We start from the raw sequence: 13,810 nt of genomic DNA, 5'->3' as shown, positions 1-13,810 counted from the left end.
ATATATCTGTGACTAGGCTTCAGCATAACAACAACATCACTCCTCACATCACAACACCAGCGGAACGACTCGCCCACCATGCCGCCCGCCTCCACCCTCGTCAACAAGATCAAAGTCCAGCTCAAACTCTCCGTCTCCCGCCTTCGCATGGTCCAACAAAAGGACACGGCCCTCGCCAAACAACAACGCCGCGCCATGGCCCAGCTGCTCGAGCAAGGCAAAGAGGAGAGCGCGCGGATCCGCGTGGAGAACATCATCCGCTCGGACATGAACACCGAGTTGCTCGAAATCCTGGAGTTGTATTGCGAATTATTGACAGCACGAGCCGGCTTACTAGAGCAGAAGGAATGCGACCCCGGGCTCGAGGAGGCGGTGAAGAGTATCATCTTCGCCGCGCCGAAGGTGGAAGGGGTGAAGGAATTAGGGACGGTCCGGGCCCTGTTGGTGGAGAAGTACGGGAAGGAGTTTGTGTTGGAGGCGGTGGAGAATCGGGATGGCAAGGTCGCGGCGCGCGTGGCGGATCGGTTGAAGGTGGAGCCGCCGAGGAGGGAGTTGGTGGATGCGTATTTGGAGACGATTGCAGAGGCTTATGGGGTGGATTGGCCGGTTGGGACGGCGGCGGCGGCGAGGAAGAGGGCGGAGGAGGAGGCGGAGGCGGAGGGTGAGGAGGATGATGATGATGATGAGCCGAGTGGGGGGCAGAAGGTCAGGGCGTTAGAGGCTCCTCTTGAGGCGGAGGAGTTGAGCAAGGCTACGCCGCCGAGGGATCTGGTGGGGCCGAAGAGTCCGGTCACTGTTGTGCCGCCTTCGCCTTCCACGGATAATGTTAGGCCTAGGGTGAATTTGCCTGGACCGCCGGATCTGAAGCCCGGCAAGAAGATGGTGGATGCTGGGAAGGCTAAGGCTGCTGCTGCTGCCGGTGTGAATGGGGACAAGAAGGCGGATGGCGGTGGTGGTTCTGGAGGTCCCGGAGGCAAGATCCCGGATGTGGATGAGCTTGCTAAGAGGTTTGCGCAACTGAAGAGATGAGCTTACGAACGAGGCCGAGAATGCAGGACTACATAACAAGGGGCTGGGTTGATCAGCTGATTAAGTGGGAGGACGTACATAGTCAGACCGCCGACGTGCTTGGTGCGAAGTCAAGGTCTCGCCCGCATACACGCAGATGATCTGACGGCGGCTTTTGAGGAGCGCTCACGGGTAGCGAGCTAGGACGAGGAGAAGTAGGTCGCGGGAGGGGGAGTGCATGTGAAGATGGTCGTCAAGCCGACCGTTACGACCGAGAGCAGCGGTCAAAGCCTCGCTTCCGATTAAGCCTGTGGTGGTAGGGTGAAGGTTCGATCTTACACAGAAGCATCAGCAGGGACATGGGCTGCTGAGCGACCGTGGCGAAGCTTCCCGAAGCTGGACGGGAGCAAAATGTTTGAGAAGAATAGAACCAGAAGGTCGGTCGATAGGCACGCGAAAGATCGGAGGGGTGCAGAGTCCTGACGAGGATTGTAAGACCTGTTTTGCGACGAACGAGACGAATGCCTGACACGAGCCTACGATGATACGAAAGTGGCCTCTCATGGCCCAAAACCCGCTTGATCCGAACGCCTCCTCACGCTTCCAGGACCGCACCCCTCAATCACCCAGCTATACAACCTTCCCACCCTTCCTCTTTCTCTCCCGAATAACCATCTCCATCCGCCCAATCATCCCCTTCAACCCCACCCCCTTCTCCCCCCCCTCCTCAAGCCACCCCTCCATCCTCTCCCTAACCCCTCTCAACCCCCTCAAAACCGGCATCTTCCCCCCCTCCTCCCCCTCCAAATGCGCCAGCGGATTAAGCAACAGCTCGAACACCTCCGCCCATATCTCCGTCTGCCAATACCTTTTCAGACTCTCCCGGATCCGATACGTCTTCGTCGCGCCCTGGCCCAACGCGGTCCCATCTTTCGTCCCGATGGTTTCCATGTACTTCCCAAACAGCAGCGAATGAATTATCCCCGCCAGGCCATGATAGTCGATTTGATAAGTCCAAGGCCGCAACTCCCGCATCTCAGCACAATCTGCTTCGGTGGTCTTCCAGTCAGCGATGAAAGCCACCCCGGGGACGAACTGCCTCATATCTATCCCCCTCCCGAAATCGATCAGAGAGATCCCTTTACTCGCCCAGCCGTGCGCGCCAGAGGGGAAGTACGTAGGACTCCAGTCCGTCTCCACCCCGGGGTCGTCGAAGCGCACGAGTACATTATCCCCCTTCAGATCGCCATGGATAAGCTGCTTACTATGCAAACCCTCCACCGTCCGGAGTAGCTCAACAGAAATCCACATCGCCATCATCTCGTCCATCCCGCCTCCTCCCGTCGCCGTGGCGCCGGAGGAAATGTTTTCCAATCGCGCGATGTTGAGGAGATCTAAGAGGGTGCCTTGACAGCGATAATCTTCTATCAGGAAACATTCGTCTCGGTAGAGATGCATTTCGTGCGCCCGCACGATCGAGGAGCTGGCGCGCGAGACGCCGAGGCGTCGGTGCGATTGTCGGAGCATGTAGAATTCCCATGTGCTGGGCGGATCTTCCATTTTCAGGGCTTCGAGGTGCGTGCGGTGTGTGCTTTTGCCCATGCGTGAGGGGGGGCGGTTCTCGCCGATGTGCTCTTCTGTTGTTGATGATGGTGGTGGTGGTGGTGCTTCGGCGCTGTTCTCGATGAGATAGACTGGGGCGAAGGTTCCTTCGCCTAGTTGGCGTTTGAGGGTGTAGATCCCCTCTGCGCCGGGTAAGGAGAGCATGGGTGGGAGGGAGAGGGTCTGGGCTGTCTTGTCCAGGTTTACGCTACTCCGCGACGCCTTGGCGAGGGTCTTGACGTATTTTCGCATCTCGGCTGTGCGGCCGGAGGTTTGGTCTAGGTGTTCGTGGTAGCCTTCGTAGGACGTGAGGGAAGGTCTCAGTTGGGAGAGGATGGTCTGGCGTATGGATGGGTCCATGGGGTTGCATTGTTCGTCTTTGACTAAGGGGCCTTTCTGGACTGGTTCGGAGGCTGAGGAGGATGATGGCCGGGATTTGGCGGCGAGTTGGGATTTGGCTGTGCCTTGGCCTAGGGCGATGGTGCCTTTGGTCGTCTTGGTTCGGATGGGCTGGAGGACTTTTCGTTTGTCTTCAGCTAGGCCAGGGATGATTTCTTGGAAGGGACTGCTGTAGATTTCGTCGTCTTCGGGGAGGGGTTCCGGTGCACCTACTTTTCGACTTGGTGTTTTGGCGTGGAAGTAGTCTTTCTCGGTTCTGACTGTTGCTACGCCGAAGGAGGATTCGGTTTGCTCTACTATGGGCGTCATAAACGGTAGTCTGTGGTTCGGTAGCATGGCGGCATCACGGTATTGGGCTGAAGATGCCTCGTAGTCCTCGGGTGGCATGGGCACATATTGCGTTCGTGGATTTTCTTCTTGTGGTGTCACGAGCTCCTCTTCCTGCTGCATCTCATCGGCATGGGCAGAATCGGTATACACCTCCCAGGTTGTGCTCTGCGCAGAGGGAGGAGCACTGTCGTCGATTTCTCCAGGCATGTGCTTGCTGGTTGTGAAGTCGGACCACCCAGTAACATTTGTTTGGCCGTCTGGATCAGAAGCTGGTATTGCCTCTTGCGCTTCAAGAAGCTCATTCCTGGTCTCATCGCCATATTCGCTAGCTGTTCCAGAAAGCTTGCCAGTGGCTGTACTCTCGTCACCAGTCGTATAATCGTCCTCACTGTCCTCTTCTTCGGCATCCGACTGTTCAGTTTGTGAAGGTAGTGGCTGATTGAAGATGCCATATATCTCGTCCAGGGCTTCCTTAGTATTAATCGTCATTGTCGGCTCAGCTTTGTCAGTAGACTTCTTTCGCTTTATTTTCGGGCCTGTCGGTGAGTCGAGGTTAAGCTGAATGGTCTTGGTCTCGTTCTTGATATGCTTGACGTCCATCACCTGGATCTTGCGTGTTCGATTCGCACGCTCCTCCCGACGTATGCGCTTCGCCAGGTCCGCTTCTCTCGACGGCTTAGGCATCGGTGCGTTCTCATCATTCTCATCATTGAGTGCTAGGGTCTTGGAGAACTTCTCGACAAGCGCTCGCTCCTCTCGTATATGGTCGTCAACGGAAGCCTGTACAGGAGCTGTATCTTCGAAGATTTTGAAGCCACGCTGCTTGGGCTTCGTCTGCTCCATGGGCATCTCGAGCTGTACCTCTTCCGCTGGCAGAGGTACACGATCGAACATACTCGTCGTGTCAAGCTGGAGATCTAGCTTCGATTCGACGACAGCTGGCTTCGTCTGCATTGCTGGCGTCTTCTCCCTCCCCCGACTCCACTCCCGATCCAGCCAACCTCGATGCCGGGCCTGCAGCTCCTCGAAGCAGTACTCGCTCCCATCGAAATCCGGGTATACCGCTTCGAGGTTGACGAAAACGCACTCTAATCGCTTCGTCTTCGGGTTCATGGCGCACTGCTGCTGGTGAGTACCACTTGACAAGGACTTTTGCACGTGCTTAGGTAAAGGGTAAGAAGGTGATCGTTTCGAGGACTGTATACAGCGCGTTACTTAGGCCTGCATTCGTAAATATGCTGGTCGGCATCATATCATGATCTCGGGGCTGAACTTACCTCATCCTTGAATACCATCAATTTCTCCATGCCGCCATTCGTCTTGCCGCCCTTCAGAGTCTCGCCGGTCCAAGGCTTGGCCTCTCTCGAGTTCTCCTTCTTGCGCTCTGCGATCGTTCCAATGTTGTCCCAGCCTTTGCTGCGGCTTCCAGAATCGGGTCTCGCTGGCTCCTCGGCATCGGAGAAAATGGCTAGTTTCGAGCTCTTGCTCTTCTTCGCTGCTGTTGATCGAGCTTGTTGCTGTGCAGCTGCCGGGGATGACGTTGCGAACAGATCGGCTTTTGCAGCGAGAGCCGGTCTTGCTGTCGGCACTGCAGGACTTGTGGGCTCTGTTGCATCCTCTGGTCGCGCTTCTTTCCTTCGCTCGAAGTCGCCAAACTTGCGCATTAATCTCTCAGCAGGGCGTGCTTCCCTCTCCAAACCCATCTTGTAGACTTCTTCTGCCTGCTTCCACCGCCCAGCACTCTCCAGCCATGCCGCAAATTCTTCGTAGTATAACGCAAGTCCTTCGCCGATGTTATGACGCGCCAGATACGCGAAGATCTCCCTTGGCGCGTCAGAGAAGAGTCGGATGTAATGCAGCCACAATTTGAGATACCGTGGGTCGTTCTTGTAATGTGCTGACGACTGTAATGACTTTGTCGCGCGTTCGAGCAGAGGCAGGAGCTGTGTTTGTCTGGCCTGTGGGGACGGGTATGTGTCCAGCGTCCACTTCACGTATCGATCGTATACATCCAGCGGGTCGTCTGCATCCTCTATGTTGGCCAGCTCCTTTTCGTATGGTTCGCGCTCTTTCGCGTGAGCATCTTGTACGGTCACAGGCGATGGGTTGGCGCCTAGCGGAGGTGGTGAATAAAGCTGTGCCAGTGCCTTTGCCGATCGTCCACTGGGAAGAGCCTCGATGTTCTCCTTGTGTGATTCGATGACGTTGAAGTCGATAAGATCCCCTGAGGCCATGTCAAGGTTAGTGCTGTCGGGTCTCCAGAGTTGTGCCTGGTCGAAGGTCGCTAGTTCGACGAGGAGGAGAAGATGGATGTTGATTTACAGACACAGCCGTTGTTATGGCAATGGGACCTCGGACCCTGCATCGGACCCCACGATTCCGAGCTGCGTCACCTGCTTCAAGCATGTGCGCGCGTGCTTCGATACCTCTCATCACTGCCTGCAGATGTAGCACTGCCTAAACACCCATTTCCTCGATCATGGACCGAGACTCGTCCTCCCTGTAGCTCTTTCAGCCCTAGAAGTCGTCTACTAGCACTCGACCCGCAGCATGTCCCGTCGATATCATAGACTAGGCTTCTTGGTGAAGCTGCCCTTCCGCTTGCCTGGTCGATAGTGCATCGGATCACTACATACATTTACCACGCCTACAGGGCATATTTACCCTCTCCACATCAGTCACGATGATGTCCTCACGGATGCTGTCACGCCTACTCCCAGTGGCCGAGGGCGATGTCTCAGTATATGAGAGCGTGCGTCGAGATGCAATAAGGCAGCCAGACATCGAGGCGCGCCCACGCACTGCGAATCATGAACGGTTTCACGATGAAGATGATGATGATCCAGAGGCTCTATTGTACGACGATGTGACAGACGACGGACCTTCGCAAAGTGCTACAGTCAGTCCAGAGATAAGAGGTGCCGATCTATGGCTCGGCAAGAAAGGTAGCAGGAAGGCAGACGAGGATGAAGATGTTCCCGAATCGCTGTTGCTCGAGGACCGCACAAGGAGGAATGCACCCCAGCAAGCCCCAGAGAGCTCACAGGGTCGGACGGAGGCACAGTGGAAAGCTGCACAGCAACAACGCTTGCATGCGTCTGTGATGCCTGGAAGACCAAGAACGAGCTCATCCAGACCTCAAACTGCTACAACTTCACCCCCTCAGCCCAATCCTCAGACGGCAGCCACCTGGCAATACACAAATGCGCACAACCTCGACGCATTCGTACTTGAGGTATATCAGTATTATACCGGCCACGGCATCTGGTCTATATGCTTGTCACGAGCCATCAATCTTACGACCGAGCTATTCGTCTTCAGCTTCGCCACTTTCCTCACCACTTGCGTCGACTACACCAAAGTACCAACGAGCAAATCGACAGGCGAAGTCATGATACCAAAATGCATGGCCAAAGCTCCATGGTGGAAGAATGCCCTAATGTTCCTCTTTATCATCTACTGGCTAGGCCAATCTGTCAGATATATCGGAGATGTACGACGACTGCTGCGCATGCACACCTTCTACAGCCACGTCCTCGGTATCGGTGATCAAGACATACAAACTGTGTCCTGGGTCCGAGTAGTGGACGGTATAGTCAAGCTACACAACGCCAATATCGCCACGGCCGACCCAGGACCAGCCGTGCGCAAGTATGCCAAGTACAGCAAACCACAACAGCGCATGAATGCTGAAACGATCGCGAATCGCCTAATGCGTCAGGCAAATTATTACGTGGCAATGTACAACAAGGAGATCTTCGACTTTCACCTCCCCGTCCCATTTCTTGGCCAACGACATTTCTACTCCAAAAGTCTAGAATGGGGCATAGACTTCTGCCTTACCAACTTCATCTTCGACGAACAAGGCAGTATTCGCCCCTTCTGTCTCGAAGTCCGCAACCGGCAAGCCCTAGTACAAGCTCTCCAAACACGTCTCCGCTTCGCGGCTCTAACCAGCATCCTCGTCGCACCTCTCAATATCATGCGCTTCTGCGTCTACTTCTTCTTCAGGTACTACACCGAGTTCTCCCGCAACCCGTCGAAAGCCAGCGCGCGCTCTTTCACGCCTTTCGCCGAGTGGAAGATGCGCGAGTTCAATGAGTTAGATCACCTATTCGAGAGAAGGATACGGCAGGCTTATCAGCCTGCTAATCAATACCTGCGACAGTTTCCGAAGGATAAGGTGGATCAGATCTGCCGCTTTGTTGCTTTTATTACCGGCGCTATTGCCTCTGTGCTTGCCCTGGCCACGCTGTTCGACCCGGAACTCTTCCTCGGCTTCGAGGTGACGCCCGGGCGTACAGCGGTGTTCTGGCTAACAGTCATGATCGGGGTCTTTGGCGTGGCACAAGGCTCCTTGCCTGACGAAGACGAAGTGCATGATCCCGTCCTGCATCTTAGAGCGGTGTTGTTCTACACCCACTACATCCCATTCCACTGGAAAGACCGTCTACATAGCACAGAAGTCCGGTCCGAGTTCTCGGCTATGTACCAGCTGAAAATAACCATCTTCGCAGAGGAGATCTTGAGTCTGATCGTTGCTCCACTCATCCTTCTGCGCAACGCGGGCAAGAGAAGCGAACGCATCATCGATTTCTTCCGCGAGCAGACGGTGCATGTCGATGGTATAGGTCACCAATGCAATTTCGCCGTCTTTGGTTTCAAGAAAGATCTCAATGCTGCCGATCCTGAAACTCTACTGGAAGAGCCCGACGGTCTGCGGGACGAGTACTTTGGGTTGAAGGATGATAAGATGGCTGCTTCGGTGCAGAACTTCATGCAGTATTATAGCCATTACAACCAGCAGCGGCAGCAAGGGACGAAGCGAGGATGGCAGCCACCGCCTGCTTGGCCGCCCATGTTGACTTCTGATGCAATGGGCGAAGAGAGTACGGGGAAATACACGCATTCGGCTGTTCCTGGCCGAGTCACACAGATCAAGCGCTCGACAGTCCTGGATCAGCCATCGAAACGACGGCCGGGTGCCCGTGATTGGCCTGCGCAAGCCGGTGTCGATCGTCGACCAAACAACAGATCTGGTCGCGTCGAGAATAAATTCCTGAATGTAGCGAGTCCGCCTAGTATGCATGCCGTAAGTGAGAGTGTCATGATGCAGAACGATAGCGATTTGCATGAGATGCTCCAGCAGCCTGTTGGGAGGGAGGAGGGGACGGAGAGCGATACTGATGCCGATGAGAATGGGAATGGGAATGGGAAGAAGGATGAGGTGGGGAATCCGGGGGTGTTGGGGATGCTGTATCAGTTTTCTAAGGCACAGGCGGAGAGGGGAGGTGGGGTGGGTATATGATGAGCTATACACCATGTTTTGAATGGCTTTGAACAGGGTGGCCTTGGTAGACATCGCGTGTCGCTCGTGCTGGCTCTTGTGCAGGCCAATACCTAGGCACCTTTCTACCGTGAAGCCATTCTGCGGCTTGAAGAATATGTCCCCCAGCCCGCGGATGCTCCGTTCTATTTCGCGTAGCTAATACGAACAGCGCGTAGTGTCCACACCTACAAGACCAGACCAGCCATCAACAACCCCAGCCCACCAAGTACCTCGCTCACGCCCGTCACCATCGCTCCTGCCGCAGAAGAGCTGGAAGCAGCTGCACTCGCCGCGCCAGAAGGTGCGCTCGAAGCTGTAGCCGATGTCATACCGGGCATACTGGTCATGGTCCCGGAACTCGCAGGCATACTAGCACTAGCAGAAGGATCGGCAGCATCCTGGAAACTCTGCTGGTTGGTGAAGACGGCACTGAAGCCTGTTGCGTTTGAGCAGGTAGGGCCGAGAGTAGTATTGGATCCTATGATGAAGTTGACGGGTGCGCACTACGACACACGATCATGTCAGCTCTCCCATCATGATTCTCATGGTATTGATAGGTCTGTGTCATGTACCTGATACAGAAACCCATCCGCGGAATTATCAATCACCTGTATCACACCCCCCTTCCCAGCAAACCCCGCAGGAGCGCTCATGAAGTTTAGGCAGAAGTCGCCTATACCTGTCGTGTTGACGATAGGTACGATGGTGGTGAAGTTATACGGCTCTTGGGTGTCCGTGGTCGCCCGGATCTGCCATTGGCCCTGGGGATGGGTGTTCTGGACTTGGATGGCGAATTGGTTGATTTGGATTTCTGGGCTGCTGCTGTTTACCGTTACGACTGCTCCACCGCATGGTAAGGTGGGTTCGGAGTCGTCGATGAAGCCGGCGGTCGGTGGCCAGTGGAGGATGAAGTGGGCTGAGGAGAGGGTGAGGAAGCTGAGGAGGAGGAGGGTATTGGCTGCCATGGTTGGTGGATAGGGGAGAGTGGCGCGCTTGGAAGGCCGAAGTTGATGTTGAGGGAGTAGTTGTGTTGGACACCAAGGCGGCCTGGTGGATAATTGAAAACAGAATCTGTAATAAGACGAGAGGCGAGGGTATGATCTCGCATGAGGCCTTTGTCCAGCCACGTGGGCGCGAATACTACTATCGATGAAACTTGCTCACTGTATTGAGGCCCTCACATTCTCCTTGAGAGTGTGGCCAATACGAGTGAAGACCTACATGAGGCTATTATTCTGACTTGCATGACTAGCGCGGGTCTATGAGCATGTTTGAGGTCCTTGGCGTCAGATCGCTCTGATCACAGCTTGTAGTGTGGGAGGCTCCGTCTGAGGCAATCATCACGCCGCAATCGGTCTGCGCCGGATGATCGATATCGATGCTGCATTTCTGTTCTTGTTAATTCACACTTCCTGAGTCGTATCCCGACCCCCTATCGTTGTGCGCTGACCATCATCTTGTCCCGGCGTATGTCGAAAAGTTGTTTCGCGCCCGAGATATACCTTTTGTAGCGGGATCGCAGCACTGATAGCGATCATGGACGGCATGAACATGGACATGGGTGGGATGGATATGACCAGCGAAGGCATGTTTACCAGTACGAATCGTGGGATCGCCCAGAATTACTGGTATGGAATCGTGGTAGCGATCGGCTGCTTCGTTCTGGCAAGAGTGGTCTCGACGTTACAGCGATGTGAGCGGTTGCAGAAGAGATTTTTCGCAGGAAAGAGCGTGCCATCGCGGCCATCCACCCTTCTGGCTCGGACTCATGCGACCGTGATCGCGATTATGCGAGAGATGACTTATCCACAACCGGTTTACTTCGTCGGCACCATCAGTAGATACTTCACTCCTCTTCCATTGGGACGTTGGATCATCATCACAATATACTGGACAGTGCTCCTGATCTTCCTATGGAGCGATACGGTCCTCCGACCAGACGATCCAATGTACGCATACAAATGGGAGAAGGTCGGGTTCCGAGCAGCGTGGGTCACAGTGGCACAGATACCATCTCTCTACCTGCTGTCGATGAAATTCAGCCCCTTGACGTTCCTGACGGGCATCTCATACGAGCGAATCAATTGGCTTCACCGGTGGGCGGCGAGGACGGTCTTCCTGACGGCTATCCTCCACTGGTCATTTTTTCTGCGAGAATGGTGGCTCGCCGACTTTGTTGAGCTCGAGATTCAAATGATGCCCATGGTGAGATGGGGTTTTGGCGCCTTTGGTATCCTGGCCTGGATGATCATCTCAGGCTTCGGCTTCTTTCGAGCTCGAGCGTACGAGATCTTTGTGGCCCAGCATATCGCCTCTGCAGCAGTATTTCTCTGGCTTTTGTATTGTCACGTCCCGGCTTACAATCGCAGCTATGTATGGGCCTCTGTCGCATTCTTCGCCTTCGACTTCACCACGCGTATTGTCTGGAGTTTCTGGCGAAACATTCATCTTCGTGGTCGACTCCCTCGAATCGGGTACTCAGCCCGACTCGAATGTCTGCCTGGCGAGGTAGTACGATTACAGATCAACGATGTTGGCTTTCGGTGGAATGCTGGCCAACATGCCTTCATTTGCATACCACGTCTGCGACCCTTCGAGCTGCACCCTTTCACCATCGCAAACGCTGCTCAGCCACGCGATGCAAGAGCTAAGCAGCAGAAGTTCACAATGCTGATCAAAGCGCGATCCGGCTTCACAAGAAGCCTCTATAGAGCAGCTGCGTGCGCAAACAAAGGCGACTGCGTCTTTACAGTCTTCCTGAGCGGACCTTGGGGAGCGCCACCGAAGCTCCACCACTACGACACAGTCGTGATGATCGCTTGTTCGACGGGCGCGTCGTTTGCAGTGCCTCTTGTCGATGACTTGGTTCACAATCCCGGCTGCGTGCGAAGCATTACTCTCCACTGGATCATTCGTCATGAAGACCACTTTGCACGGTGTGAGCAAGAGTTACATGGACTGATCGCGACGGCTAAAGAATGTGCTCTTCAGTTGCGGGTCTGTGTACATGTGACACAGGGCATGAATCGTGGCCTACAGACTGTTCGTTGTATGGTATCGGAAGACGAGGGCGAGTTCCGATCGGCACTGTTCAGGCACACATTGGCCGAGAGTGTCAGCATGACCAGCTCGACCTCTAGCGCTGACGAGACAAAGCTACTGTCATACAATCAGCAGGCCGCGTCTCTTGATAAGGTGTATGGCTGTAGGCCCACAGTTGACAGTATGATCCGCCCGCCAGTGGAAGCAGCACTAGGCGAGACTGCCGTGGTAGTATGTGGTGGATTGTCAATCACAGCTCAGGCACGGAACTCCGCGGCTGGTCTATCGGATGAGAGAGCAGTGCACAAAGGGACGAATGCTGAAGGCATCTACCTCTTCACCGAGAGCTACGGATGGTAGAGATGTCGGACCCGCAAGGCCGGATGCTCAGCCGATCGGTACAGTAAACCAGTAATTCCGTCAGGTATACAATCCAGTGAAAGTCGACTTTGGCGCCCCATGTTGTCCTTGGAGATGGTTGAGGATCGCTGCAGCCAGCATACGGCAGACGGAAGTGGACCACTTTGAGAAAGACGCTGTGCTGCCCAGAGTCGGCATGCGTGGCTACCAGGTTCAACCTGCGTCGGTCTTGCAGCACAAACGTGGCACTGTCTCGTTGGCAGGCAAACATACTTCAGTTGAGATAGACTAATTCGTTGAAGACTCCAATACCTCGGTGCCTGAGTCTTCACGAGCTAAGGCAGGGACGATCGCCAAGCCATGTACGAAGTATTGGAAGATATAGCAGTGACCTCTTTCGGCCTCGCGATATGCAGGCTGCTTTTTGGCTACTGTGAGTTGATACGCTGTACAAGACAACGTTGTCTAATCGTGCAGATCCGTATAAGAGCCGTGGCAAGCGGAGAGTAGAGTTTTATGGCTTTTCGGTATGACCATAAGAGAACGCTGCGGCGCTTTACCTGCCGCGCCCCCAAAGTAAGATGCCTCTGCAGTCAAAAAGGCGTCCTTGTTGCCAGACACCAGACGGTGGGCCCTGTGGACGCATGCTCGGGCGCATGCGGACAAGCAGGCTTTGCTGTTGCGAGGTCGTCATGTTACTTGTCGCCTGTCGCCTTGGGTAGTTTTCATCGGTGCCCTCCGCGGTTCCAACGCGATTCCGGGTAGAGCGCATGAATAGTGAAAGACACTGCGTATCGTTGTGGAGGAGCGGCTGGAATCACGGTAGCTATTTCAACAGAGCATACGACGGAGGCTGTAGCCACCGACAAAGTGATGGATGTGCAGTAGTGTCAGCCTCAGCCGCTAGGATAATCGAGATTGTGCCCCGTGCTCAGGACGGACATGAAACACTTGGCTTGGCTTGCCGACGAGATCGATCGCGTCACGACTGTATGCAGACTTACTTTCCTTTGACTCACTTCCTGTTTACCGTGTGCCACGTCGTTGATCATCATGCTATCATACATTGGGTATCCTTGTTGCGCTGCGTGCTCGTAAGATAGCGCTCTATACTCGGTCGGCTCCCATAGTATCGAGTATCGACAGAGGGCAAAGGAACAAAGCCGGTTGGGGGCGGGCGATATCACGGCTCTCCTGTGGTTCTCCGAGTTCAAGGTTTGGTACCTGCGTTGCATCAACCTTATGCCCATCTTGAGCCCTTCCCCTTGGCGACGTGTGAAAACAGGATCGTTAAGAGGCGTTCTACATTTGAGAAAACCGAACTCTACCAAAAATACAATGCGCGTATCAGGCGCCGCTGGCACGATGGGTAGTCGACCAGACGAGCATTCGAGCTCTAAGACTCGCCATGATCAACGTCAATGGCTTGCAACCGTTGCCTATTAGCGAATTTCGCTCTCCATCTATGCAGGTAAGGACGGGACGATCTGCAGATAGCGTCTCTGCGCAGTAACCATCCACCACTCGTTCAGATTCGGCTCCACGCGTACAAATCAGCGTTCGTCTCGCACTCTCGCACGAAGACCCGACTCGCTTTAACAAGGTCGCCTGGAGCATAAGGTCGAGACCACGAAGAGCACACTGTGTCACTGTTTCATTCAAAGAGGCTGCGGACCTAGGCTGATATCAAAGACATCACCATTAATTAACCCAGTATCGCGGGGTGAGATTTCATCCCTG

At 54.7% G+C, this 13,810-nt stretch overlaps 5 protein-coding genes across 5 annotated transcripts; 3 read left to right on the top strand and 2 right to left on the bottom strand.

The window, feature by feature from the left end:
• Positions 1-78: 78 nt before the first annotated feature.
• Positions 79-1,029, top strand: IST1 (Vacuolar protein sorting-associated protein ist1; the record flags this gene model as incomplete). Its single annotated transcript, XM_064836220.1, has 1 exon — positions 79-1,029. One exon carries the CDS (start codon positions 79-81, stop codon positions 1,027-1,029), a length of 951 nt encoding a protein of 316 aa, XP_064696429.1.
• Positions 1,030-1,638: 609 nt separating this feature from the next.
• On the bottom strand, positions 1,639-5,573 carry BUB1 (protein kinase; the record flags this gene model as incomplete). The annotated part of the gene is made up of 2 exons (XM_064836219.1): positions 1,639-4,500; positions 4,617-5,573. 2 exons carry the CDS (start codon positions 5,571-5,573, stop codon positions 1,639-1,641), a joined length of 3,819 nt encoding a protein of 1,272 aa, XP_064696428.1.
• Positions 5,574-6,025: 452 nt separating this feature from the next.
• ATG9 (autophagy protein atg9) lies at positions 6,026-8,647 on the top strand (the record flags this gene model as incomplete). Its single annotated transcript, XM_064836218.1, has 1 exon — positions 6,026-8,647. One exon carries the CDS (start codon positions 6,026-6,028, stop codon positions 8,645-8,647), a length of 2,622 nt encoding a protein of 873 aa, XP_064696427.1.
• Positions 8,648-8,853: 206 nt separating this feature from the next.
• Positions 8,854-9,633, bottom strand: LTS14_003513 (uncharacterized protein; the record flags this gene model as incomplete). The annotated part of the gene is made up of 2 exons (XM_064836217.1): positions 8,854-9,171; positions 9,241-9,633. 2 exons carry the CDS (start codon positions 9,631-9,633, stop codon positions 8,854-8,856), a joined length of 711 nt encoding a protein of 236 aa, XP_064696426.1.
• A 571-nt stretch (positions 9,634-10,204) lies between these two features.
• On the top strand, positions 10,205-12,070 carry FRP1_1 (ferric-chelate reductase Frp1; the record flags this gene model as incomplete). The annotated part of the gene is made up of 1 exon (XM_064836216.1): positions 10,205-12,070. One exon carries the CDS (start codon positions 10,205-10,207, stop codon positions 12,068-12,070), a length of 1,866 nt encoding a protein of 621 aa, XP_064696425.1.
• Between the last annotated feature and the right edge of the window lie 1,740 nt (positions 12,071-13,810).

This window comes from Recurvomyces mirabilis (genome assembly GCF_035927965.1).
Source record: "Recurvomyces mirabilis strain CCFEE 5264 chromosome Unknown scaffold_7, whole genome shotgun sequence".
Lineage (NCBI taxonomy): Eukaryota > Fungi > Ascomycota > Dothideomycetes > Mycosphaerellales > Teratosphaeriaceae > Recurvomyces > Recurvomyces mirabilis.
The sequence above is the reverse complement of the archived record's forward strand: the minus strand, read 5'-3'. Positions and strand labels throughout refer to the sequence as shown.